We start from the raw sequence: 27,980 nt of genomic DNA, 5'->3' as shown, positions 1-27,980 counted from the left end.
AAAAATAGCACTTTGAATAGAGCATACCTTTAACCCTGCCCAACAGCATCCTCCGTCACACCTGGCACCTTCGTGCGGTCTGTCACCACATTCGTTCATCTTGTTTTTGTCCTTCCTCTTATCCAAATAAAAACCTTCATCCGACAGGTTCCAGTGGTTGTTGGTTTCAAATCCAGTGATCTTAAATGGTAACAGGTCTCTTGGTTTGACTTTGTATCAGTCTTCATCAGGTAAGTGTTGAATATTCCTGGCCGAACTTGGTTACTTTTCAACCTGGCAATTCGTGTTCGTTGTTTCCAAAGGACCAGAGAGACAAGCGACTCACAAGGTTTATTAAACAGAATACAAAGTCGTTGTGCATAGGATTATGTATTGTTACAAATCTTGATTATACATGAGATAGCGCTGCATTGAGGAGAACATAGCATAATGGAATTATTTTTACTTTTCTAGGTAAACGTCAGATGGACTTTAAAGAAGTTATGTGTATTAAATAAGTACATGACCATTGCAGTTCCTGACAAAATTGTCAATTATGGTGCGTCCTGCGCGCGTCTGTGCTGTTTGTATGTTGTCCCCGCGGATAAGCGGCTGAAGATGAATAATTGCCGCATTGTGAGAACATATTTGTGTTAGAGACCGTGTATCTATCAAAACAGTACAAAAAGAAAAAGAAATTCACGGAATCCAAAAGATCATTTTAAAGTAAGTAATAAGGTTGGGTAACATCAGGGAAAAGCAGTAGGGAAAAACCAAAATGCCCTAGTTCTCCGTCCAATCCATGATGCGTACTTGAACTCTGTGACTTGAGGCAGGACCTCATTCCCCAATCGGAGAAGGCGATCCACCGGTTTCCTGCGGACCATGGCCTCAGAATTAGAGGTGCTAGTGCACATCACCGCCGAGTCACACCCGGCTGCAAACCGGACAACATGTGGTCCTGCTTCCATCATCGGTCTGGGACCTGCAGCACTCACTAGTCCGGTTTGCAGCCGAGTGTGAATTTCCAGAGTAACAGTCTCAAACTGCTGGTATGTATTTGTAAAGAGAACTTATTTATTATTAAATTATTATTATTATTTTATAATTATTATTAATTTATCATTTGTTAATTTCCCTGACGGAACCTCCTTAAGGGATTAATAAAGTTTTACTCTACTCTATTTATCACACCGTGTAAATGCTTCCTCAGAGATTTAGAAACTCAAATGTAACAAATCCGTTCCTAATCCTAGATAACACGAACCCTTAAAATCCAACCAACCAATTTTCTACCCTATAAGGCACACTGAACTATAAGACGCACCTTCAATTAATGGCATATTTCAAAACTTTTTCCACATATACACATATAGAACTCATATTCACTGAATGGCTTTTTATAACACTTTATATATATATATATATATATATATATATATATATATATATATATATATATATATATATATATAATTTTTGGGGGGGGCACTGGATTACAAGGGGCACTGTCGGTTTTTTGAGAAAATTAAAGGTTCTTAGATGTGCTTTATAGTGCGGAAAATACTGTAATTCAGAAATAATCTTTTGTTTCATTCCAAATTTATATGATAAAAAAACTTGTGTTTCTAAAATATTGACTAATGAATGCCATTTGACGTACTGGTATTCTTAGATAAGGTATGATTTAGGTTTGTGTGCACAGAACAGAAGAGTTAATATATAACAAAGATACTAATTTTTAAACTATCCTATGTTAAAACTGAATGCAATACATTCTTCTGAAAAGTGTCCTTTGAGACAGGGCTCAGCTCAATGCTAGATGCTCCTCTGAAAGAAGCAAAGCAAAGTTAAAGAGATGGGTGTCCTGCATGAGATCAGTCAAAATGTGAGGAACATCAAGCCTTTGGTGTCTTCGCTCCTGACCAGACGTGCTAGCCAGATCAAGGAAGAGCTCAGACAGGTAAAAAAAAAAAAAGCAAGAGAGGGAAGGAATAAGCTATTTGCATTTCTGGATACATATTTCAGCATGTGTTGTAATGTCTGGAACCTCTCCTTCATATCTTCCTGACCACAGGGAGTCAAAAAGCCATACAAAGAAGTAATTGATGTCTGCTGGGATGACTCACACCGGGCAGGGGTGAAGCCTCTGTCCTTTGTGAGACAGGTAATTTATTGCTCCAAAGTGTAGTAACTTAATAGGTTCCTAGAGAGTGGCTATAATAGCGATGAACAGCATTAACAGGTACATGGATAGTAGCTTAGAAACCACGCTTGTATTTAAATACTTCATGTTTAGTTAACAACTGCTCAAGGGTCACCGACTGTGGGGCATTGGTAATGCTTTTTATCTCTGCCTAATTCAATTTAATTTCCTTCAGCCGCAAAGACTCCTCAGGAATGCAAGTAAATTCATCTTCTTTTATCAACATTTGTGTGTCATTTAACTGTGTCTTCTAATTCTACAGGTTCTTGCAACTTGTATTCACCCTCAGCTTGTGATGAGTGACAGACTACCAATGGACGTCAAACAAAGGGCTCAAACAATGCTGAGAAGATGTGATGGGGGAAGTGTTGGTAAGAGCTGTATGTGGAAATCCTAAAAGGGTCATTATGAAAAACATATTCTGGTCGCTGCACATATATCGTGGTCCTCCGGGACTCTACCAACTCCTGGTATCTGGGAAACAAATGGGTCTTTCTGGGCTGTGCATCAACAGCACAGCCCAGAAACTCATGAAACAGTGCTCAAACAAGCTTATCAGACTTAGCTTTCGTGATGTAACAAAAGGAGTTATTTGCATAGCCAGGCCCATCTGCACAAGAACACTCCCCACTCCCCAGGTGAGGGCGTGTTAATGCCTGAGGTGAAGTTTGGTGTGTCCAAACTTCACCTATGGAGGGAGGCGTAGCCCCCAGAGGTAAGACAGATGTTTATCCTCATCATTTGTGTTGCACAATAGAAGGTACAGAAAGCTAGGGCATTTTTAGTTTCATACCAGCAGAAAAATTTAACAGACAATACAAAGACCACAGACCAATGCATACAACTGTAGATACAGACAAAACAATACTATATGACATACACTACCAGTCAAGCAGTTGGACACACTTTCTCATGTAATGGTTTTCTTTATCTTCATTATTTATAGTTTAGATTGTCCCTGAAGGCATCTTCTTCTTCTTTTCCTTTCGGCTTTTCCCTTCAGGGGTCGCCACAGCGAATCAATTGCCTCCATCTAACCCTGTTCTTTGCATCCTCTTCTCTCACACCAACTACCTTCATGTCCTCCCTCATTACATCCATAAACCTCCTCTTTGGTCTTCCTCTTGGCCTCCTGTCTGGCAGTTCAAAACTCAGCATCCTTCTACCAATATATTCACTATCTCTCCTCTGGACATGTCCAAACCATCTCAGTCTGGCCTCTCTGACTTTATCTCCAAAACCTCTAACATGTGCTGTCCCTCTGATGTACTCATTCCTGATCCTGTCCTTCCTGGTCACTCCCAAAGAGAACCTCAGCATCTTCATCTCAGCTACCTCCAGCTCTGTGCCTCCTGTCTTTTCCTCAGTGACACTGAGGAAAAGACAGGACCAAACAACATCGCTGGTCTCACCGCAGTTTTGTACACCTTTCCTTTCATTTTAGCTGAAACTCTTCTATCATACATCACACCTGACACTTTTCTCCACCTGTTCCATCCTGCCTGTACATGCTTCTTCTCCTCTTTTCCACACTCTCCATTGCTCTGGACTGTTGACCCTAAGTACTTAAAATCCTCCACCTTCTTGATCTCTTCTCCCTGTGACCTCACTCTTCCACAAGTCTCTCACTTCTAGGCATGCTCTGCATCACTTCATCAAAGTCCAACCAGAATTTCTCCTTCTCCTCCAGCTCACATCCTACCTGTGGAGCATACGCACTAACAACGTTGACCATCACACCTTCTATTTCTAGCTTCAGACTCATCACTCGACACTCTTTTTACCTCCAGGACATTCCTAACAAACTCCTCCTTCAAGATAACTCCTACTCCATTTCTCTTCCCATCTACACCATGATAGAACAACTTGAACCCTGCTCCTAAACTTCTAGCCTTGCTACCTTTCCACCTGGTCTCCTGGACACACAGTGTGTCTACCTTCCTCCTCTGCATCATGTCAACCAACTCTCTATTTTTCCTGTCATAGTTCCAACATTCAACGTCCCTACTCTTAGTCCTATACTCTTGGCGTTCCTCTTCTCTTTCTTCATGCGAACACACTTTCCTCCTCTCTTTTTTCGACCAACAGTAATCCAATTTCCACCGGCGCCCTGTAGGTCAACAGCGCCGATAGCGGGCGTTGTTAACCCGGGCCTCTACTGATCCGGTATAGAAGTCATAGGTTTGATTCGCATGTTTGATTTGGCAAAAGTTTTACGCCGGATGCCCTTCCTGACGCAACCCTCTGTATTTATCCGGGCTTGGGACCGGCACAATAAGACACTGGCTTGTGTCCTCTTGTGTCCTTTAATTAATAAACGAAGACGAACGTCGGAGCTTAAATATCTGCTTCGAACTTCAGATCAGGAAATAATCCGCTCTGTTCGCACTAACTGCACTCGTAATGAATTTAACCAGTTTTTAATGTCAGGTTTTTTAATATGCGTGTTGACTTCTTTCTAAGATGGCAACATGATCATGATTCCTTGATGAGGCTCAGGAGGGCTTATTGACATAAAAATAGAGGCCATTCAAAGGTAGTCAGCGCGGCTCTATCTAGTGGACGAATTGCGCAACTACAGCCGCTGCAGTTTATCAAATAAATTTTAGTTATTTTTTGTTGTGTGCGCTTTATAATCCGGTGCACCTTATATATGAAATAAATTATAAAACAAACAAATTATTGAGCGTGCGCCTTATAGTCCAGTGCGCCTTATAGTACGGAAAATACTGTATATGGAATTAAGTTGTGAACAAAAAAATGAAATACGTAAGTGAAAACTCTTCTTCTCCTTTCGGCTTTTCCCTTCAGGGGTCGCCACAGCAAATCAGTTGCCTCCATCTAACCCTGTCTTCTGCATCCTCTTCTCTCACACCAACTACCTTCATGTCCTCTTTCACTACACAAATAAGTGAAAACATGTTTTATATTTTAAATTCTTCAAAGTACCCACCATTTGCTTTGATTACTGCATTATATTCCCTCAATGGGCTTCATGAGGAATTCACCTGAAATGGTTTCCAACTGTCTTGAAGGATTCCCAGAGGTGCAAACACTTGTTGCCCCTTTTGACCTTACTCTGTGGTTCATCTCATCCCAAACCATCTGATTGGGTTTAGGTCAGGTGAGAGTGGAGGCCAGGTCATCTGACAAAGCACTCCATCATTCTTCTTTGTCAAATAGGTTGTACACCGCCTGGAGGTGTGTTTGGGATCATTGTCCTGCTGAAAAATAAATGATGGTCCAACTAAATGCACACCAGATGGGGTCACATTTTTGTACAGGATATTACTGCAGCCATCACACACATACACAAACACACACACACACGCACGCACACGCACACACCCGTCCTCCATGTTCCACAGTGGGAACCATGTATGTGGAGACCATCTATTCATGGACCCCCATCCCATGGTGTCTTCACACAAAGACACAATGGGTGGAACCACATATCTTAAATTTGGACTCAGACCAAAGCACAGATTTCCACTGCTGTAATTTTGCTTATATTTCTTGGCCCAAGCAAAAATCTGCTTGTTGCTTTTTCTTAATAAAAGTAGTGACTGTTTGACCATAAAGGCCTGATTCGTCACCATTGAACGAATCAGGCAGAGATGTGTCCATCCATCCATCCATCCATCCATCCATCCATCCATCCATCATCTACCGTTTATCCGGGGCCGGGTCGCAGGGGCAACAGTCTCAGAAGGGATGTCCATACTTCCCTTTCCCCAGACACCTCCTCCAGCTCCTCCGGGGGGAGCTCCACGCGTTCCCAGGCCAGCCCAGAGAGTAGTCCCTCCAGCGTGGCAGAGATGTGTCTGCAACTAGAGATGTGGGGTGGAGATCTGTAACTGAGCATATCTCATGTCCGTTCTCTTCGAGAGTACAAATACAACTGTTGTATTCTCCTTTTTGTGAGTGTGTTTTCAATATTCTAGGTTGTTTGAACCCGACATGTTTGCGTTTGTGTTTAGGTTCTTATGCTGACACATCGCATCCAACAGAATTGTTCGAAACCATCTCTGAGTTCATGAAGAGAAGAGACCGTGGAGCTTCAGCTGGAGACCTTTACATAAGTCCAGGCTCACTGTGGTCACTCACGGTAGTTTAATCTTCACATATCGTAAATGTTCATTCACTATGATCTTCATTTTAACATGGTTTTCACTGTCCTTATTAGACCTTTCTCAGCACCTTGGTAAAGAAGGGTTCATTCAGGACAGGGGTGCTTACTCCAGTACCGGGCCACTGCACCACGATTTCAGCTATAACTGGGCTGGGAGCAGTTGCGGCTCCCTACCAACTCAGTGAGGAGCATGGCTGGGAGCTGCATCTAGAAGAGCTGCTTCGAGCACTGGAATCTGCAAAGAGGACATGTAACCCTGTCGCTCTGTACATTATCAACCCTGGAAGTCCCTCAGGTTGTAAAATCACTTGAGTAATGTGTGTTTGAGTAAAGATGTAGCATCAAAGACAGTCAGGTGGTTGGTCTCATGCCATGTTACCAACAGGTCACGTCCAGAGCAGAGAATCCATTCAAGAGGTGATCCGGTTTGTCTCAGAGAAGAAACTCTTCCTCCTGGTCAATGAGGTGAAGTCTTAAAGCCTCATGAGCTATGAAGACAACATGTAGGAACTACCTGAGGATTACATGTGTTTTTTTCCCTCCATAGGTGTATCAGGATTGTGTTTATGGGGAAAAGAAGTTTATTTCATACAAAAGGGTTCTTAGGGAGATGGGGCCTCCTTTTGCAGACACAGTGGAGCTGGCATCTTTTCATTCTGCATCCAAAGGCTTATTGGGAGAGTGAGTTTTTAAATTCAAGGGTGTTACAATTATTCTGATCTGGTTGATCAAAAAAGTTACAAATTTAGGACAAAGGGTTACTGTTTTGTTTGTTCACCTGGTTCCAAGATTTGAAATGAACTTTCATCTTAACTGTTGAGTGATAGTGTGCAATTTAACCTAAAGCATGAGGAAAAACTCTTGTCTGGACTCCTCTCTGTCCCTGCAGAAGTGGTCTGCGTTGTGGATACATGGAGTTGGTGAATGTGGACCCCACTGTTAAGAGATACATAGCCACGCTGTTCTCGGCAAATGCATGTGCACCAACATTGGGACAGATTGCTCTGGATCTGATGCTGAACCCTCCACAACCAGGAGACCCTTCATATCCACTTTATAAAATGGTCCAACAAAACCAGATACCAAAACAAAAGAAAGAAAAAAAAATAAACCTGGCTCTGGTGTGATCAGTTTTGTTCTTACTTTTTGTTATCTAGGAGACACAAAATATCTGGAACATGCTAATTCATAATGTCAAGAGAGTCTATGAAGTCATAAACAGTCTGCCAAATTTCCTCTGCCAATCTTTGGAAGGAGGAACATTTGCATTTCCGAGACTGTACCTTCCACTGAAAGCCATACAGAGAGCCAAGGTTACAAATCACATCACAGAACCAAAAATAAACCAGAAAATAAAATCATAGTATTTCATTCAAAATGTTTTTGGCTTTGTTTATTGCAGGATATGGGAATGGAACCAGACACGTTCTACTGTATTAGACTGCTAGAAGATGCTGGTGTGTTGGTCAGTCCTGGTTGTGAATATGGACAGAAGGACGGCACCTACCACATCAGGTATATATATAAATTACCTTGCAACATATTAGATAAGACTGTTTTAAAAAGTTTTTCTAATAAAGAAAATTAATACATTAAGTTAGACCTCTACAGTTCAGTAATAATTTAATGTAGACTCTAAATGGACGTCAATTATTTTTGTCTGCAGAATTTGCATCACAACTACAGAGGAAACAATGGAAGAAGTGCTGCAACGCCTCGCCTGCTTTCACACACAGTTCATGAAAGACTTCAAATAACTTTTTTCCATTACATACCTTTAATTAAGGAGCCAGATTTTCTGGCAATACAACCAGCAGTTATTCATTACAAACACACTCACCTTTTCATACTGCACTATGACCTTATGTACTGTTTGCAGTGTATTATTATGACCTTTGGTCAGTTAACATGAGTCATTTGAGCAAAATACAACCTCAGGTTCAGGAGGCAAATAACCATAAATAACCATACACATTCCAAAAGTCCAAATTAATTAATTTCATCCATTTCTGATGTTTCTGATAATTGACGATTTTCTGTGCTTTTCATGTATGGTAGTTTGTTCAGTAGTATCTTAGTCATTGAAAAGCAGTGTCCTCTTTGTTCCCTCTGAATGAGCCGGCAGCTCTAACACACTCACATGTATGAAGAGCTTTACGTCATCAGTCCATCAAATAAATGGTTTGAAGCTGAACTGTTCAGTAAATCCGTTACTAAAGAGATGAGTCGTCTATCTTGAACAGCATTGATAGTAATATTCCTGGAATCACTGAGGTTGCGGTACATCATGGTCTGGATTGAAGTGCGTAGCTCCCGTAGCAGCTTCCAAGTCTCAACTGACAACTCTAAGTGCACCAAGGGGCATCCAGAAAATGACAGTCGCACTCTGTCTCTGTTCACTGGGACACATGCGAGAAGAAAGTTATTTGAAAAGGGAAGTTACTTCAAGTCTGCAGAAAGAAATGTTCAAATGCCTCTGAGGAATACCTCTATGTTGTATAGGTAATGTTTTGAGCTACTTTAAAAAAAAAGCTATGAGAGGATCTTTCATTACATCACTGAAGAGGTATTAGAGGACTAGTCCTCATTTACCACCAACAAAGCAGTAACAATTATATTTCAAGTAAGTGTTGTGGGCTGGGCAGTCTTGTTCTAGGCTGTTTGTTTAAATGGGGAACCAGTATGGAAGAAATTAATCACAGACTGCCTGTACTTTTTCTTTTTCCACAAACAGCTGTACTTACTAAACCACGGATCAAATTAAGAACTACTGTGGGTCAGTTAGCTTAACAATGAGATGAAACCTACTATAGACTGTGTGCACAACTATTAGGCAGATGAACATTTTGACAGCATCATCATTTTATCCATAATTTCCAACTCCAAGCTTTATAAACTCGAATGCTTCTTGGATTTAATACATACAAGGTGATGTGTACTGTATTTGTGTAACAAGGGAGGGTGTGGCCTTAGGAGATCAACACCATATATTAAGATGTGCATAATTACTGGGAAGATACTTCTGCTCAGAAATAATGGGCTAAAAAGGATATTTAAATGACTCTGAAAAGTCAGAAATCGTAAGTCTTTGAGTGGTATGCAACACTCTTGAAATATCTAAGATATTGGGGTTTGATCATAGAAACAAAAGTTTTATATCAAATAGTCAAAAGGAAGGAAGGAGAAGAAAAAGACAGATTTTTCTAGGATTTTGTGGATTAATGAGAGCAGAGTGACTCATCGGACCTGATTGATGGGCCCGTAGTTGGATCAGTGCAGCTGTGTTTGCGGCTGCACAAAAAGTTAATTCTGATCAGATCACAAAACTGACAAGACTCTGAATGGAAGGTTTGTGACTATTATGGAAAGGAAGGGGGGCCATATTGATCACTAAGGTTTTCCTTTTTTTACATTTCAGAAATTTTTACTTGTAAATTTCGAGTTTATTGCCCTCTCTCTGAAACGTGAAAATAAATAAGTGAGATAAGAAAATCTTTGTTTTTCATTTAGCTGCCTAATAATGGTGTTATCTTAAGAATGACAAAACTTCACTTTAACTACTTACCAGTAAATATTCAGATTTGAGGGTTTGTCAACATTTTGAAGATACCAAGGGTAATGTAGTTGTACATTAACAAAATGAATCCTCAAAAATACAACTTCCCTATTGTGCACGCAGTATGACTCTGACAGGAGATCGATTTAAATGATGATTTCCTCTAGGTTTCATCATTATGGGAAAACATTTATACAATTGTATGTTTCAGTCCTCCTGCTTTTGTTTTCAAGCACAATGCAGCATCACATGACTCACCTCTCTCAACAATATTTGCATTCGTGAACAGCAACAAGGCCAGTGGATGCACTGGAGAAGAGTCTCTGATGAAGACATTCCCATTTGACTTGACAGCACTGTAAAAGGTTAACCAGCGACTCAGAAACATGTCTTTTCCTCTGCAAAGTAAACAGGGAGAAAAAAAAGTTGGAGAGTTGTACAGTGTATTGAGTGAATCCATGTCGCAGCTGCATTGCGGTGCACATTTAAACCTGTTCACTGAGGAGCGATGAAGAATTGCTGGCCCACTCAGAATGCGGAATGATAACTTGTTGGGTTGAAAGCGGCCACCTCTGGTCACAATGCCTTTCTTCACCTGAGGAAAAAAAAAGTATTGATTCTTCAAACATGTTATTCTGGGTCACCTCCCATGGACTCTGATCCAAGATGGTTTTTGAAAAAACACAAAGCAAAAACAAATCCTATTTAACATTAGAAACAATGGTACAGCACAAAATGGTCTGTACTAAAGTACATTTCTTTGTTGCTGTGTACCTGAATGAGGTTGGGATAAAGTCCAGCCAGTAGCACAGCGTTTACCAGCTCAAACTCGTTGCTGTGCCTGTTACAAAGAGAATCGTCACTCAGGCACTTGTTGGAATGTGACACCAGCTTTGCTTCATGCAGGTTTGCACTGAACTGAGACATGAGACCTGGTGAAAAGGAGTTGAAGCAACCAGAGTGAAAAGGAGTGATTTAAAATGTGCAGTGACAAAATCTAAATGAGTCACTGTGCTTCAGACTAACCACTGATGAATCTAAGACTGGTTCTTGACAGGCAATGTTCCTCTAGATACGCATCTCTTTCCAGCCTTTCCTCTCGCTGGACTCTCCTCCAGCCCAATACAGCTCTAATGAACACCGCATAGTCGCTGTAGCTTGAGACACCAAGAGCTTCTTTCACCTAGAAAAGCAAAGAAACACATTTAGAACTTATTAGCACATGATCATACTTTATCAATCTACTTGGATCAGGTGTTAAAACATCTCACCTTTTTGATTTCGGATCTGTTCTGCAGGCTGTTGTGAAAAGGGTCTCTGGTCAGACATGCAGCTACTGACAACAAGGGCAGCAGACATCTGAACAAAGCACCCAGGACTAGTACTTTGCCGAGACAGGGGTCACATGATAAACAGGCAACACGTCTTCCTAAGGGTGTCAGCATTTCTTTCTCATCCAGAATGTCTACAGAAGAAAGAGATGGCATCAAAATGTCAATTTAGACAGGTGATGCCAACAGCCGTTAAACAAACAAGTACATAACCATGAGGTCCTCACCAATGTTTTGCAGATTTTGGACAGCATACTGGATTGCTTCCAGATCTGGACTATCCATCACCTGAGATAAGAAATCCACAGCCTATACACACACAAAAAAGGACATTTAAGTAAGAAGTAAGTCAAACTGATAAATAAGTAGTATATAAGCAGTATATTGATAGATAGCACAATAAGCATAAGCAATATATTGAGCAGCATCACTGCAGCCAACAGGAGAAGACTTGACCTTGCTTTTAGGACTGTGGATTTTGGCCTGAACCACTAAATTCTCCAGTGGGGTCCGCAGAATCTCAGGGATAGGAAAGGGAGTCAGGGACTCCAGCTGCTTGCTTGAGAACAGGTGGTAGGACTGCCCTGGCTGACATCGTCCTGCTCTTCCTTTTCTCTGAGTGACATTCGAGCGAGATACCCAAACTGTGTCCAGACAAGAAACCTGAAGATTTGATGACAGAATCCCATCTGTAAAAAACACAACTCATAAACTTAGATCTGCTAGATCGGAAACACCCCAAAACTAACTTTGGTATTTGGATCGTAGTTCTGTTCTTTGTGAACTCCTGTATCAACCACATGGACAATATCATCTATGGTGATGGAGGTCTCAGCAATGTTAGTAGTGAGGACAATCTTCCTCTGGCCCACTGAGGGGTGCTGGAAAACCTCCTGCTGGTTGGCCACTGATAAACCAGAGTGCACTAAAAACAGAAGGAGAAAAGCGGTCAATAATGAATAAAAATCTGCAAAGAGACATCCCATCTTCTAAATCAGAATCATTTTCTTACAAGGTAAAATTAAATGCGAGTGTGTGGAAAAGTGGGGTCTCTCCATCAGCTTTTCCTGGACACTCTTGATCTCCTGCCATCCAGGGAGAAAACACAACACTCCACCTGAAAAATGAAGGGAAACGTTTAAAAAAGTGATTCATGGACATCATCGTAAAGCACTCCTTGAAAGAGGTAGTCTGTCGTATACCTGGCTCTCCATGTCTGTCAATGTGCTCAATCACATCAGCTACTAAATCCACAGCTGTTGTGACCTCTTGTCTTCCTTCCTTAAACAGGGAGAAAAACAAATTTGTAAGACACCAGGGAAAGAGGAAAGAAATCGACACACAGACAAATCTGGCAGATCCAACTCTCACCTGCTTGTGGTTGAAGGTTAGCCCGTCATGGACTGGCATTGGTCGTCCCATCTCTCTCAGCACATCCTCCAGAAAATGCTCCCTTACTGGGTGCATGAACCCCGGTACTTTTACCACTGGGCAGCCTCCAAAGTAGCGCGCCAGCTTCTGGTTATCCCCAGTAGCGCTCATAAGCACCACTCTAAGGTCAGGGTTCTTCTTTAAACATGAGCGCAACAAAGCCAACAGCAGGTCCGTGTTAATGTCTCTCTCGTGAACCTCGTCCACTACCACATGGCTGATTCCTGTCAGGCCTGGGTTTGACTGTAGTTTCCTCAGCAGGACGCCCACGGTGAGAAAGAGTAAGGCTCCTCCACTATGCTCTGGTGGTCGACTTTCAAGCCTCACCTAAGAAAAAAAACAAACATAAGCTATTCATAGATTTATTCATCAGTAAAAATACCTTCGGTAACACTAGCATAACTAAAAAATACAGAAGAAATTTTTAGTTCCATTTAGTCCTTTTGCCTGATAATGGGAGCTTCCTCCTTATACTGTACTTATATTTGTTTTTATAAATGTTTTTATATGTTCAACCCACAATAAACCCATACAAGGAAAAAAGCAAATCAACCATTAATTCTAATTTAAAAATTTGTATTTTTTAAAATTATCTACAGTGCGCCCTCGTTCTTTGCGATTAATGAATTCCACGATAGAGCGAAAAACTATTTATCTTATTTTTTACAGTAATTTAAATGTTAATGGCCCTTCCCATACTGATATTAAACCACCTTCTATCTGTATTACCTTTTCCCACACTCTTATCGACTGTTTAAAGCACTTTTGTGTCTCACGAAAGTCCGAGACTCACGGAACCGAGCGCACCTCCGGATGCCATCAGCCAGTAGAATACACGTAAGGTATCACGTGACTGCCTACCAAAAATCACCGATGAGGTGGAGCCGTGAGTGTCGATCCGCGAATGCACCTACATACACCTACATCTATCTGCAAATCCCTTTTAAAGGAGTACACACAAGTGATTTATCTAACTATTATAAGAAAATATTAATAATAACAGTAAATAAAAACAAATACAAGATACGGTAGGCCCTTACCTGATATCCCACAGAATGTTTTAGATCAGGACCCATCTCTTTAGCAACTCGATGGGCAACGGACACAGCACTGATGCGACGAGGCTGGGTCACAAGGATGTTGCAGTTTGCCCCTTTGCCACTTCTCACGTTCTCCTCCAGGAGGAAGCGAGGTATCCGTGTTGTTTTTCCACATCCTGTTTCACCAGCAATCACAACCACCCTGGAAGACTTGATTGCCGAGACCACACGCTGGCGGTGGGCGTCGACTGGGAGCTCCACACCCAAGGCAGGGTTTGCCTTTTCCCAGGTCTCCTGCAGGTGGAAGCTGAGCGCTTGGGCCTGCTGTAGAGACAGAGGCCTGTACAGCCTGCCTGTGATGGCATCAGTCAAATCCTCTTCCTCATGCTTCTGCTCCAATTGCTGTTCTTTCACCTCTTCCTCCTCAAAGCTCTGCAATTCTGTTCCCACTGGGTACTGTTATAAGGATGGCAGAATCAGTTTTCGTGTGCCATTAAACAAATGAGTAATTTGCCAATATTTTCTAAAATCAAAATATTTATGGAGGTTAACAATAAAACGGCATTTGAGCATTTCACAAAGCAACATAAGAAGATTGGGGGCTTGCTTCAGTGCAAAACATAAAATGATAAATTAATCCAAAAAAAAATTAATCCATGGACAACATAAATAACCAGAAGTCACCAGAAGACTTGAAATACGTTGAAATCGTCACTGCCATTCTTAAGCTAAAAGGATGTTTATCATCAGAAAGCTCTGCTGAGCAACGAGTGCTGCAAACTTTTTTTGGTTGGTGCTGACATATGCAGAGAGCGGGAATCGAAAGAGCGGGAATCGAACCACCGATCTTGAAACACTGGACGACCCGCTCTACTGCGCACTCTATCACTGAGCCACTGCCGCCCCTCTATGGACACAAGTCACCAATACATCAAACTATGGACAGAATTTTAACAACCGTTTTTTGTTAATGAAAGCATGAAGCCAAAACTAGAAAGAGAAGCTTTGCCTTGCAACTCATTTGCATTTAAAAGCATAATTGAAGAAACGTTAAACCTGTCACTTCAAGTGAGGATATGCAAATCAAATGTTACTCATGATTAAGTTTCTTTGGAGATGTTTAGCAGAGAAAACAAAAACATCTGAGGTGAATCAGACCTGTTCAAGATAATTTCTCAAGTCATCCTCCAGATATACTGGGATCTCCACAGGAACGGGGGACCGCTGTTGTTGCATAGCTTCCTGCACCTTCTCGTGATGGTACTTGGCATGAGTCAGTGGTTTGTTGTTTTCATCCAATAGGCCCAGCTCCTGGTGTCGGTGGCATGATGCATTCATTTACATGGTTAAAAGGTTGACAGAATATTCAGCAGAAAACCTGGAAAACCTCACCTTCAGTTTCATGCAGGCAAGTGCTGCAGCTTTCCTCTCCGCCATCACCTTTGTGCTTGCTTTGGCAGAGAATTTCATCTGTTCTGGCCAGTGCAAGGACAACGAACAATTCTTGAATTTGCCTCCGGTAGTTTTAAACTGTATTAGCTCCTGTAAGTACAGTAACAAGTTTAGAATACACGATAAATAATACTTGTAGAGCTTCAATGTCAAAACATGGAGATGCAAACCTTAATGCGTTTGGAGGACATAGCCAACCCCATGACCTTTGTCAAGACAGATTTAGGTTGTGGAAACAGGGAAAAAGCCTCAGCGACACTGGAGTCTTTCGCTGATTGACATTTTTTTGAATCACTTTCTTTATAGATCTTATTTGTTGTGCTCAAGTTGTCATCATCGTCAAGAAAACGCAGTGTACGATTACCGACAGCTCTTCTCCTGGGGAGCTGATTATTGGGACCGATGATACCCATTTCCTGTAAACAACAAGATGAAGAGAAAATAAACAAAAGTAAACTTATTTTGGAAAGGCTTGCAGGAAAAAATCCAATCACGTTTTGTTGTTCAATGTCAACACAACTTACTCTGAGTCTGAGACACGCAGCAGCCGCTGCAAATCGCTCTGCATCAACCTTCTTGTCTGCATGACCCTCCTCTTGAATCTTGCAGGGCCACTGTAGGGTGACTGTAGCTTTCTGCAGAAACAAGGTCAACACACTTAACTTACTTCAGCTTTGGGGTGAACTGGCTCTAAATGACATGTCGCCTCCAGAAACGTCCGATCTTATGAGAGCACCAACCTTGATGCCCGCATGCTCCACGCAGCTGTACTGGATGTACTGGGACAGATCACTGGTTCTCAGTGATTGACAGATGGTGGCATTCAAGAGATGTTTAGGGTCTGGGAACTCCTTCAAGAGGTTTGCAGTCTCGTTATCTGATTATTAAAGAGTGGCAGGCACATAGAAAAGTTAAAAATTTAACGTTCATACAAGTATTAATGTAATACAGTTACAGTGACTGATGCCCTTGAGGTTTGGTTCTAGGAGCGCCATCACGGGTTAACATTTTCCACACACCTCGTTTCGTGTCAAAGCGTGACGTAACAGTCTCCTGGACGGTTCTGGCTTTGGTCCTGTACCACTGCACGTCTCTGGGCCATATGGTGCCTGTTTTGCCTTCTGTTACGATATACTTTCCCAAATGACACAACGACTTCAGTCGCACGAGTGAGACACCGGCGAACGCCATCTTCAATTTTCATTTCTTCTTCTGCTGCTGCGGTGTTCCGGACGGGACGTTGGTGTCAGCGACACCTTGTGGCGAGAGGTGTAAATAACCACCCACCAGGAGGAGCGCACGTTTTCATTGCTGTCTAATTGATTACTGTATTTACTTGATCAATTGTTTGTTACCAGATAATCTAAAATGTTCCTAGCGGCCTGAAAAAAAAATTGATTAGAAGTGGTTCATTTAAACTTTTTGAAAGCCTCAGCAGATTGCTTTTTAATTTGTTTAGTATTACAATTTATCTTTAAAAATGCATTTGGTGGCTTCAGCCTTTCACCAAGGATAACCAGACTTCTCCCCGTGAATTACATCATAGGCAAAAAGATCTTGGTGGAGAACACAGTCTTTCTGGAAGGGTCGATGTGTCCTATTTAACAATTTGTAAATGTGTCACAGGTGTTTTACAATACAGATTGTAACAGAATTTTAAACTTTTGAAACAGCATTTTTTAAAAATACTACACGGACAGTTTAAAATAACTCAACATACATAACATATTTAATAAACATTTAAACACTGATTATAAAGAGAGAAAAAATGCAAGTAAATCAATAGCAAGAAATGAACAGGTCAAGTTTTTGATTCATTGGCAAGGTTGCAAAAAAAATTGTAGCTGACTGCAACTGATAATTCGCTATAACACGCTATATTTCCAGTAGATCATATCATTCAAGACTGCTTTTTTTTTTAGCCACATTGGTTTTGATTTATTATACTGAGCTACAGCATCATCATCATCATCACACCAGACCCTATTTTATGGGGTCTGAGGGTACCCAGGTGAAGAAATTGGTTCCCTGCAGCTCCTTGGGTAAGTACTCCTGTTCCACGGGTTGGCTGAAGGCCGGGTTGTATTTGTAGCCCTTAGCATAGTCCAGTTGTTTCATTAGACTGGTGGGGGCATTGCGGAGATGAAGTGGTACAGGAGGAAGGGGGCCTTTGTGGTTCCTCAGACAGGCCTTGACGTTAGCATAGGCTTTGTAGATCTCTACAGACTTGGGTGCTTTTGCCATATAAACTGCACACTGAGCAAGGATCACCTGTTGAGCGACAGAGGACAGAAAGGAGAGAAGTGAAGGCAAACAAACAAGAATGTAGCTATCACAACCCCGAATGTGACGTGTGAAAACAGTAACCCCGAGTTTTAAACTCCTTTACTGGCCTTGTGTCAAACTGTTCAAAGTGCATTACTGACATCCAAATTAAAATTGTAAATAAGTCAATAAAATGATTAGATCGTTTTATTTATGTTTCATAGTTTTGTTAATGGGGTTGTTGGACTAGCAAAAACAAATATTATGTTTGGATTGGAAACCAAAACAGAGTGATGAACTACACCAACCTCACACTCTGGCATGCCAATGAAGTGACAGGCTTGGAAGGTGGACACAGCCTGAGGAAGAGCAGATGGGTCGGCCAGACCTGAACAACACACCAGACCAGAGGTGAAGGCGTCACAGCTAGCCTGCATTACAATCTCCTCTCACTCATTTCTGTGTATTCTTTTCAGCTGAATCAAAATTTTGTGTAGGAAGCACAAATTGTCTTTATTTCCAGGTGGACATTTAGTAAGAAATGAGCTGGTCAGAAAATAGTTGAAGTCTTCTTTGTTTTTAGCAACATACAGTATTTGTTTTTCTCACACAACAGCAGGTAACTGTGTTTGTGTGTGTGTGTGTGTGTGTGTGTGTGTGTGTGTGTGTGTGTGTGTGTGTGTGTGTGTGTGTGTATGTGTGTGTGTTGCAGTTGTTTTATCACATTGGTTATTTGCTTACCCACATCCTCACTGGCAAAGCGGACCAGCCTGCGGGCCACATAGCACGGGTCCTCACCGCCCTCCAGCATGCGGCCCAGCCAGTATAAAGATGCGTTCTCATCTGAGCCCCTCATGGACTTGTGAAATGCTGAGATGCAGTTGTAATGCTCCTCACCTTTGAGTGCCACACAAACATACCAAGAAATGACATAGAATGCATTGTGTGACCTTCTGCTGATCATTTTCAGAACAAAAAGAGTATAAGGCCAAATCCTCTTTCGGTCCTCATATGTGTGTTATAAACCGAAGTCATTATTCAAGCTTAAGGAACGGCTTCATCACACTCTGAAACAGGAACAGTAAATCTACATCTTTTGGGACAGCTGATGTGTTATGTAACAGAACGGGTGAAGGAGAAATCTTGTCTCATAGGATGAAGGAATGAGTTATCCATGACAGCAGACTATATAGGTATGGTCACTAGGAGACGGGGTCAACAAATATTTTTAGCCTTAGCAAGCTGTTACATCAAGATAACACCAGAGTAAGCTGCTGTCTAGTTTTATGGGTAGACGGCACACCGATCTTTAGAGTCATGGTTTGTTTATCCGTTTTAAAGACACTGAGGCTCAACTCAAATGTGTACACAACACGCACACACACACACACACACACAGTGCAGTCCAAAGCAATCATGGCCATCAACACCAGCAGGTCAGATACATCATGGAGGCTTTTCCTCCTCTTATCATTCAGTGCCTTCATAGAAAAGCAGCTTGGTGTGACAGCGATATGAAAACAGATATTCACGTTATTTTAAGTGATAATGATGGCAGGTACTACACCAGCAATCAGTGTAGTACAGGATTACATTCTGTGGATCTGTAAAACATCCAGTCATGTGTTTGAATACAATTGAGCTGCCTGAATCACCTTTTGGTAATCGTATGACAGTGCTTCTTGAGTCTGCTGAAAAGAATTTTCAAAATTACTGGACGACTCATTAAATACATCCAGAAATATTCTGAACATCACTGGCCAAAAGTACATCCTAAAAAAACAACAAAAAAGAACAACCTGATGGTGTGTTCTGAGAGAGCATTATGAGACAGAACTACTGGGATACACTTCTTGGAGGGACGTAGGTTCAGAGGAATGGACTATTTACAAAATGTGACAAAATACTAGTAGCTGTTATTTTTTGCATAATAATATTTTTCTTTTAAAAGCCTAGTTTCAAATTGAAATCTAATGGATGCAAATTTGAAAGAATTCCCTTCTACAAAAATATAACAAGTGTTTTTAAATTACTGGTGGCACCAATGACTTTATATGACCAATTACGTGTATATTTGTTGTTTATTTGTCTACTTAATTTTTCACGGGACTTGACTCTAATTCTAGGGGAGGACCAACCAACAGTAGATTAAATTTGAGGCAGAGTAACGTCATCTGAGTAAAGTATATTCTGGGTCCCATTTGTTCTTCTTCATATTTCTTGACATCTTCTTGTGAAATGGAACAGTTGCTTTTTATCAAGGACAACACTATACTGTACCTCCAAACAGGACATAAATCTCATCACATTCCAACAGTGAGGGCAACTGGATCCATATCCAAACTAATATCTCCATGTGTAGGGGGGACTGAGTGGCTCTGGTGGCCGTGGCTGCTTACCAGCTTTATCATAAAGAATGTGGGATCGCTGTAGACCCTCCTTGATGTGTTCCTCCTTCACCAGTATTTCCTGAGAACTATTTTGTCTTGATGGATTGGTCTGGGCTGAGTTCACCTGAGCCTGAACGGCCAGCTGCAGACTGTTGAGTCCAACTCTGGCATCGCCATCACAGAGATACGCTATAGTGTCCAGAGCTTTTTGTTCAATGAAAATTTTTGGTCTGGGGAAAGAGCAACAATTAGATATTAAACATACTGCATTTGCATATGACTAAAAAAAGTTTGGATAAAAACCTTTTTTAAGAAGATACAATATATACGGGGAAAAAAATCCAGAATGAATGATTAAATGAAGAGAACTTCCTGTACTCGTGGAAAGTAAAGTGCAGGGCTTTTCCCAAGAGGATCCTCTAGAAATGTTAATAATTACACGATGAGTTGTCACCTGCTTGTGAGAAGAGTGGCTATGGGTGGTGTGGTTATCATAGTTAGTTAGCCAGGATAAAAGTGTGCCAGCTTCATTCTAATTTAATCCCTGAGTTAGCCGGCTAACCCTTTAATCTCACCACTTGTTCCGGTGCATCTCAAACAACACATCTGACATGAATATTTGATTCTATCTCTGGACTTCATCACCACACACCATCTGTAGCCCACACTTAACAGCCGTCTCACTATCTATAACTCATATTTAAATTCTTTTCTGTCAACGTATGATACCAGTCAAGAACTGGGGGGATTGTTGTGGCTCCAACGACCAATAGTACACTCCTCCCAGGCCTTATTTAACTGAACCAACTGTGCCAGGAATAAAGAAAAGACCAAACCTCCCAGTCAAATCTAGAGATTCTGAGTTGCACAGCGACACCCAGTCATGGTGTGTCATAGTGGGGGGTTTGGTCCCTATTGAAGCACTTACTCATGTCCGTCAGATTGGACTGTATCATCGTGATTCAGTTGTTCTTGTTCCAGGACTTTGATCCCCAACGTGGTAACGGCCCGTTCCAGGATTGAGAGCATCGCTTCCACAGACAGTTTCTCCAGAACCACCACCCTGCACCTGCTCAACAGGGCAGTGTTCACCTGGAACGACGGATTTTCTGTGGTTGCCCCGATCAGAGTCACAGTCCCACACTCAACGTGAGGAAGGAAGGTGTCCTGATGGACGAAAGCACACCTTGAGAAAAGGAAAAGAAGACAAGAAACAAAGCAAAGACAACAGCCACGTCTTAAACAACAAAATATCACAAGTAAGAATTTGTTTGACTATTATAATGTTTCACTGGTTTTTACTGATCAGGATGTACATAGTATTACTTAACAACGTCCCTCCTTATCCAAGATACAGAGGTATTTATAATCATGTAGTAAAAGCAACACTAAATTTAACATTTTTTATAGTCAAACTCTCCTTAAAATTTTGGGAACAAGTGAAAATAGTCTGCCAGTGAAAAAACGGTGCAAATTATGGTTATTAATGTTTGAAATGGAAATAAAAATATGCCATTTACACATATTCACTTGAAGAGGTAAATAACCTTGTAGTTCTAGCAATTTTCAAAATCAAAGAAAGGAACTGGAGATTATTATTTTAGTGAGAATTTGTTTATTTTTTCATTTATATTCACATAACATGCTAGGCTAGAGGCCATCTCACTTGATGATTTTTTTTTTTAAAGCATCCGTTTTCTATTCACTTCTCAGATATTTCCATCTAGGTGGATTTTTGCACTGCAAGCTAGACTAATCAACAATGATCAGAGCAAATTTCCCTTGATACCCCACCTGCTGAGATTTGTTAAAGCGGTGAACTTCATCAATAAATAGGATGGTCTTCCTCTTGAATAGCCGGAGCTCATTCTGTGCCTGCCTTATCACTTCTCGAACGTCACTGACAGACGCGCTGGTGGCAGACAAGGAGACAAAACGAGCCGTTCCTTTCTTTTTACTTGTGCTTGCAATGATGTGAGCAAGAGTGGTCTGAAAAACAACGTAAAATAAATCATTTGGTTAAACCATATGGCTGGAATCAACACGGGATTGCATTTACCCCACTGCTACCAATAAAACAATATCTATTTTGGTAACACATAATATATTGTAAAAAGAAAACAATTTATACAGTATATATATACTGTATAATCTCCCCACCTATATATTTGAATAAGCTCACTTGAAAACCTCACGGTGTCACGTTTTAACTCCACCCACTACCTGTCAATCAAGCGCCGAACCAATCACGGCGCATCTGCCAGACGGAATCACGTGAACAATATGGCGTCATGCATCGGGCAGCGAGGCTTTTTGTTGCAGTTACGCTTTTTGTCTACACGACAACGCAGATATCCGGGACAAAAACACTGGCCAAAGTGAAGTTTTTTGAAAATGTCGGGTCTGCGTTGTCTTGTGGACGCTTTAACCGAAACTTTTTCTATCCTGGGGGGCGTCTCCCTGTGACGAAAACCACTGTGATGTTAGTGTGTGTGACCCGTGTCTACATGTACACGCAGAATGGACGGAGTTAAAACCGGCTATTTTCTGACGTATAACAGCTCCACGTCGAAGACGCGTTGAGAAACATGCTTGACAGTTGGATATTTCTTTTGTCTGCTTCTTTCTTTATGAATCATAAATTTTATTTATTTATTCATCCATTCATTCACATTCCTTGCCAAAGACGCAATCACCAGTTCTGTTTGGTATGAAGTCTGATAATATTGTTTTATCGTGGAATTTCTACGGGTTCCCGCTAGTGTGTGTGTGTGTGTGTGTGTGTGTGTGTGTGTGTGTGTGTGTGTGTGTGTGTGTGTGTGTAACAATTACCAGCACCTACCGTATGTGGGATCTTTAATCTCCGGGTTGTTACAATATGATAGTAGTTCCTGTGTGGGTTATCCGGAGGACACATTTGAGTGTAACACTGCTGATGCCTATGATGCAGTTTAGCGCACATGTTGTAACCCGACTGTTCAATAAAGATTATAAGTAAGCATGTATATTGCTTTAACCGTGCATTCCGTATAGTTTAGTGTTCGGACAAACAGAACGGAATAAAACAAAGGTCACTGAATGTATTTTCGTTTGACAGACCGTAATACGAGATGAGCTGCAGTGTGAGCATCCATAGTTGTTGCTTTGTAGCAGTAACAATGTCTAAGAAGTTATGAATATTAATATACGGTAATTTACTTTTGTGATTCTTGTGAAACTGTCCCAAAAGGTACAAAATAATTGGTTAGCTAATAAGAAAAATGAATTTGATACCTATATACAGCATAAAATCCGTTGCATCTCCAGTCAGCTGTGTTCAAACGCATTTAGAATAGACAGAAGAGAATGACACCACATGCTGCAAGTGGGTTCCGCACCTTTCCACATCCCGGTGGTCCCCACAGGATCAGAGATGGGATTTCCTGGGTGTCCAGTAGAGACCGAAGCAGCTTTTCTTCTCCGACAACCTTACTTTGACCAAAGTACTCCTCCAGTGTGTTCGGTCTCAGGAGCTCCGCCAGAGGTTTGTCGATCGCTAGCAGCGTCCTCGGCGACAACTTACGAACCGCCTTCAGAGTCTGGCTCTCGGTCCCCGATGGCTCGGCTTCTGTCCCCCTTGGGAAATTCCGCTTATTTCCCGTATTGACAGCAGTGACATGTGTTTGAGTTTTTAAATTTAACCCATCTCGTTCACTTTGAACTGACGTTTTGCACTTGTTGGTCTGAAACATAGAAAATACTGCAGATGGATGTTGAACAGCCACCGAGGAGGAGCCGGCCGAAGGCTTGTTGACATTAGGAGCAGGAGGTACAGTCTCCGTACTGGTGCGACCTTTCTTTAAAGGGGGTTCATTTCCGTCTCTTGCCGGTGGACAGTTGACAGCGACGCTCTCCATCAGACACAAGTCGAGGTGTCCATTGATTGTGGCAGCTTTAAAATCCATAAGACAAACCGGACATTGCACAGAGTCTGTCTCGTCCGCCATCTTCACTCCCGCGAAATAGTGGATGTTGGGTCACGTGACGGGTCGTGACCCAATGAAAGTTTTTGTAGGATGGGTTTTCCTCAAATTACAAAGACTAGACTGTAATTACAATTAATATGCAGTTTCAACTTAATAATGTTTATATTTTGTAAACTCACTTTCAGAGAACTTTCAATTTCACTGCATGTATAATGATAATAAAAATGCTTCTGTTCCTAACTTATGTTTTTGAGTGCAACAAAAACACATTTGTAAACATTATAATCCTTTTTTATTTTTGATTAGTTATGGGGATAGTAAGTAAATGGAATTTTAATGCGATAATATTGTCAAGTCTTTAAACAGGATTCAGTATATTTTTTGCTACTGGCTTTGAATGCTACGTCTCGTCTCACTAGTCTTTGGTTTTGCGTTCATTGAAAATTATGTGACGGAGTTTAGTTGATGTCTCGAGAAGTTATCCGCAATTTAACAGTTCAGCCAATCAATATGATAAAACTGTCGGGCAATACGCACATTGCCCGGCCACACTTATTTAGCATAATCTTGCAATAATTAGGACATGTACATGCATGACATGTATGAGGACTGTAAGACAGTGGTGAGGTGTGCTGTAGGTGTGACAGAGGAGTTCAAGGTGGAGGTGGGACTGCATGTCACATGTGTGTGAATGAGAGGGACCCAAGTGGAAGAGTGAGGTCACAGGGAGAAGAGATCAAGAAGGTGGAGGAATTTAAATACTTCGGGTTAACAGTCCAGAGCAATGGAGAGTGTGGAAAAGAGGTGAAGAAGCGTGTACAGGCAGGATGGAACGGGTGGTGAAAAGTGTCAGGTGTGATGTGTGATAGAAGAGTTTCAGCTAAAATGAAAGGAAAGGTGTTCAAAACTGTGGTGAGACCAGCGATGTTGTTTGGTCTAGAGACAGTGTCACTGAGGGAAAGACAGGAGACAGAGCTGGAGGTAGCAGAGATGAAGATGCTGAGGTTCTCTCTGGGAGTGACCAGGAAGGATAGGATCAGGAATGAGTACAACAGAGGCACAGCACATGTTAGAGGTTTTGGAGACAAAGTCAGAGAGGCCAGACTGAGATGGTTTAGACATGTCCAGAGGAGAGATAGTGAATATGTTGGTAGAAGGATGCTGAGTTTTGAACTGCCAGGCAGGAGGCCTAGAGGAAGACCAAAGAGGAGGTTTATGGATGTAGAGAAAGAGGACATGAAGGTAGTTGGTGTGAGAGAAGAGGATGCAGAAGACAGGGTTAGATGGAGGCAATTGATTCGCTGTGGCGACCCCTGAAGGAAAAAGCCGAAAGGAGAGGAAGAAGAAGTTGAGTCTACAGCAGCACCAGTAGAGGGAGTGAACACCACATTTTAATAATGAGAAAAATACATAGCATTTTTGTATTTTATTTTTTATTTTAGATTTTAATCTCAAATTCCACAGCTCCTGCTCTCGTTTTAGTTAAAAAAAAAATTCAACAGTGGTGGTCTGCTGGCTGATGCGGCAATGGCTCAGCAGTAGAGCGGGTGGGAGCGGGTCTTCCAATGTTCCAAGATCGGCGGGTTGGTTCACACACCGTCCCATTTACAAGTTGATGATTGGAGGCGCACCATGAAGGAGCTGTCTGTCGCTCTTCCTCCCTCTCACCTGCATGCCTACAGGCCCCCGTGTGTGTGTGTGTGTGTGTGTGTGTGTGTGTGTGTGTGTGTGTGTGTGTGTGTGTGTGTGTGTGTGTGTGTGTGTTACGGGCCTGTACACACTATGCATGTACCTTCTAACCTGTGTGTTGAGTGGATTCTTAATTTCCCTTCGGGGTTTAATACAGTTAATATAATTTAAAAAAATAAAAAATAACTTTAACATAGCAGAGTCTGGGGTTCGATAAATCACGTGTTGCAGCTTTACTTTGATATTCTCAACAATATAACATCTATTTTGCTTTTACCCTCTATAGGAGCAGAGACATGAATTTGTGGTGTCAGACCATGAGTCTCATCTCATCTGAGAGACCCTGCTCTCTAGAGTGAATTGGGATTAGTGAGAGATATTGAAGCTTGTCTTCGAAAGAACCTTTTCTGGCACCTGTCACTGTTTTCCAATAAGAACAAACTGCCTGTCCTTCAGCTGCCTGTCCACTCCCATCAGCTCTAAGTGCTGATGGGAGTGGATTGTTGACTGAATTAACAAAAGCTTTTGAGGAACGTGCAGTATTAATGTTTGGGGTGGGAATGTGCTGAGAAGGAACTGTCATCTCATCTAACCCGCTACTTGAGACTTCCTAAGCTCCAAGAAGCACTTTGTAGATAAAGATAGAGATACTGGAGTAAAATTAAGGCCATGGGGAACTTCGTCACAAGCCAGGAGGTTTGGCTACTCAACAGAATGTGTGTGGTCACCTCAAACCTCTGGCAAAGGCTGTATGGCTTATTCTGCTACAGGAGAAGAAACTTATCATTTACCCCACAAATGTTCAGGTGTACTCAAGGTTGTTTGACATTTTTTATGACACTCAAACATTATTCAGGCAACACCACTGCATCTTTGTTCTCTAAAAGTAACACAACTAGAACACAGTGTTCTCGTTTGCGTGCGTCCTTGCGTCTTCGACGCCTCCCAGGGACGCACAATCGTCAGTCAGCGTGCGTCCTTGGGAGGCAAGCTTTAAATGCACTTCCATTTAACAAATATACTGTACTCACAAGTTTTCCAATTCTCAACTTAACTTTTGAACCCGGAAATCGCCATTATGTTTTCATCTCGCGTGAGGTTCTCGTCACGAAACTCACCTGTATGATTCTGCCTTATTAAAATCGACCAAACGGCAACATATCTGCTTGTTTTACACTGCAGTGAGAGCGAGGAGTTAGTTAGACTCTCCAGAGCAAACAAAAGTGTCCTGTTGGGTTTGTGTCTGTTAAAGCGCTTTGAAATTTCTGCTGTGATTAAGCGCTATACAAATAAAGGTTGATTGATTGATTAACTATGACCATGCCTCCGAAAAAAAATACAAAAGTTGGAGCAAAAACCAAGTGACAATCAGTCCTTTCTTGAATGATTAAAAGTTAATCAAGAAAAAGAGACAGATGTTACCGACAGATGTTATCGACAGATATGACTGAAATGTGTGTGGAGAAGACTCTGTCAGCTTGGTGCAGTGTCCACAGGAGAATATATGAATTGAAGGCACAAAAAAAAAACTATTGAGTGAAAAGCAAGAGTGAAAAAAACAAACACTTTTACATCTTAACATGATTACCAGGCTTTAACATTTTGATAAAACTAATTTTACTCTTTTTTTTTTTTTACGTAAACAGTTATGATGTCGTTATTAATAAAATCATCTCAAGGATGCATTACTTTCTTGAGGTAAATGGACTCTGAAAACATGGAATTTTTAGCAATATAACAACCAGAAATATATGTTTATTGATTGGGCTATTAGTGTTTTACATTTTCTTTTTCAATCAAGTGTAATTGATCGAGAATTCCCCAATCTTATATATTGCCAGTGTATGTCTTGTTATGTGGCATAGGTGCTTATGTTAATGTTTTGATTAACAACTAGAGGAGCCAACAATGCTTCTCTCCCTTGAAGAATATTGATGTTTATTACCTTTTTCTCTGACACAGTGAAGGGTAGCTCTGTCTTTTCCTTTTGATTGTGTTAAAAGCCTTATTCATTTATTGATGTTGCCGATCCTGTCAACAGTTTTGCTCTGTCCTCAGAGGGACAGCTGGTCACAGATTTAATAACATGATTCTCGCTATAGTAATCTTCAATGAGGTGAAATAATCTGTAATTTCTAAAGTATTTGCCAACACAATGTTTTGTTTCTTCTTTTTTATTACGTTAAACATCCCTTATACAGTTGTACCTAGTTTATGCTCTGAGACACTGGCTGCCATTGCTTCCATTAGATTTGATTTGTTAAATCTTATTACCGGTATTCTCAATTATAGACTGTAGAGCTGTAATGCACATGAACAAACGAATAGCAAAGTTAAGTTTATTAGACATGTAAAGTATATCAAATTCACATGTTGCTAGAAATGTATAATTGAAATGTTTTCTTCTCGTTACGTTATTTTGCATGTACTGTATATATTTATTCTGGTAGACATACACTTCTGTTTTGTCTCAAGGGCTGCACGCAATTACTCCCCGCATATTAGGTCAACTTTTATTTTCAGTTAAAGTATATTTTATTTTTG

At 41.2% G+C, this 27,980-nt stretch overlaps 3 protein-coding genes across 7 annotated transcripts; 1 reads left to right on the top strand and 2 right to left on the bottom strand.

Annotated features, from left to right (window-relative positions):
- The first annotated feature begins 141 nt into the window (after positions 1-141).
- On the top strand, positions 142-8,464 carry LOC137612017 (alanine aminotransferase 1-like). Of its 3 annotated transcripts, none has more exons than XM_068340311.1 (12): positions 142-230; positions 1,769-1,942; positions 2,057-2,146; positions 2,448-2,556; positions 6,166-6,293; positions 6,372-6,612; positions 6,703-6,782; positions 6,865-6,998; positions 7,207-7,381; positions 7,475-7,630; positions 7,720-7,832; positions 7,984-8,464. In XM_068340311.1, exons 2-12 carry the CDS (start codon positions 1,838-1,840, stop codon positions 8,072-8,074), a joined length of 1,422 nt encoding a protein of 473 aa, XP_068196412.1. In that variant the 5' UTR covers positions 142-230; positions 1,769-1,837; the 3' UTR covers positions 8,075-8,464. The 3 variants fall into 3 exon arrangements, with proteins under 3 accessions (XP_068196412.1, XP_068196414.1, XP_068196413.1); XM_068340313.1 differs by having other exon boundaries at positions 167-230; positions 1,784-1,942; XM_068340312.1 differs by lacking the exon at positions 142-230 and adding an exon at positions 743-1,031.
- Positions 8,464-16,318, bottom strand: dhx30 (DEAH (Asp-Glu-Ala-His) box helicase 30). The gene is made up of 19 exons (XM_068340308.1): positions 16,147-16,318; positions 15,868-16,004; positions 15,652-15,762; positions 15,298-15,543; positions 15,068-15,217; positions 14,834-14,986; positions 13,676-14,131; positions 12,576-12,962; positions 12,407-12,485; positions 12,217-12,321; positions 11,954-12,129; positions 11,661-11,867; positions 11,432-11,513; positions 11,145-11,338; positions 10,900-11,056; positions 10,648-10,805; positions 10,365-10,468; positions 10,132-10,271; positions 8,464-8,716 (listed from the first exon to the last, which is right to left on the bottom strand). Exons 1-19 carry the CDS (start codon positions 16,316-16,318, stop codon positions 8,472-8,474), a joined length of 3,459 nt encoding a protein of 1,152 aa, XP_068196409.1. The 3' UTR covers positions 8,464-8,471.
- Positions 16,319-16,603: 285 nt separating this feature from the next.
- On the bottom strand, positions 16,604-23,926 carry wrnip1 (WRN helicase interacting protein 1). 3 transcript variants are annotated; one of them, XM_068341347.1, is made up of 7 exons: positions 23,160-23,926; positions 21,577-21,771; positions 20,711-20,949; positions 19,792-20,012; positions 18,134-18,289; positions 17,701-17,780; positions 16,604-17,398 (listed from the first exon to the last, which is right to left on the bottom strand). In XM_068341347.1, exons 1-7 carry the CDS (start codon positions 23,766-23,768, stop codon positions 17,111-17,113), a joined length of 1,788 nt encoding a protein of 595 aa, XP_068197448.1. In that variant the 5' UTR covers positions 23,769-23,926; the 3' UTR covers positions 16,604-17,110. The 3 variants fall into 3 exon arrangements, with proteins under 3 accessions (XP_068197448.1, XP_068197449.1, XP_068197450.1); XM_068341348.1 differs by lacking the exon at positions 17,701-17,780 and having other exon boundaries at positions 17,196-17,398; XM_068341349.1 differs by lacking the exon at positions 16,604-17,398 and having other exon boundaries at positions 17,729-17,868.
- Between the last annotated feature and the right edge of the window lie 4,054 nt (positions 23,927-27,980).

Source organism: Antennarius striatus, chromosome 18 (genome assembly GCF_040054535.1).
Source record: "Antennarius striatus isolate MH-2024 chromosome 18, ASM4005453v1, whole genome shotgun sequence".
NCBI lineage: Eukaryota > Metazoa > Chordata > Actinopteri > Lophiiformes > Antennariidae > Antennarius > Antennarius striatus.
Note: the sequence above shows the minus strand (reverse complement) of the source record. Positions and strands in the feature narration are given on the sequence as shown.

Bases quoted from the DNA above. Each gene is read 5' to 3' on its own strand.
- LOC137612017 (XM_068340311.1), top strand. From the start codon at position 1,838: ATGGGTGTCCTGCATGAGATCAGTCAAAATGTGAGGAACATCAAGCCT. The intron at 2,147-2,447 runs GTAATTTATTGC...CTAATTCTACAG, and splicing joins CTCTGTCCTTTGTGAGACAG to GTTCTTGCAACTTGTATTCA. The intron at 7,833-7,983 runs GTATATATATAA...TTTTGTCTGCAG, and splicing joins GACGGCACCTACCACATCAG to AATTTGCATCACAACTACAG.
- dhx30 (XM_068340308.1), bottom strand. From the start codon at position 16,318: ATGGCGTTCGCCGGTGTCTCACTCGTGCGACTGAAGTCGTTGTGTCAT. The intron at 15,218-15,297 runs GTTTGCATCTCC...CTGTACTTACAG, and splicing joins TGTCCTCCAAACGCATTAAG to GAGCTAATACAGTTTAAAAC. The intron at 8,717-10,131 runs GTGAGTCATGTG...CATGTGTCCCAG, and splicing joins TGCAAATATTGTTGAGAGAG to TGAACAGAGACAGAGTGCGA.
- wrnip1 (XM_068341347.1), bottom strand. From the start codon at position 23,768: ATGGCGGACGAGACAGACTCTGTGCAATGTCCGGTTTGTCTTATGGAT. The intron at 17,781-18,133 runs GTAAGCAAATAA...TGTGTTGTTCAG, and splicing joins CTTTGCCAGTGAGGATGTGG to GTCTGGCCGACCCATCTGCT. The intron at 17,399-17,700 runs GTTGGTGTAGTT...GTCGCTCAACAG, and splicing joins TTGGCATGCCAGAGTGTGAG to GTGATCCTTGCTCAGTGTGC.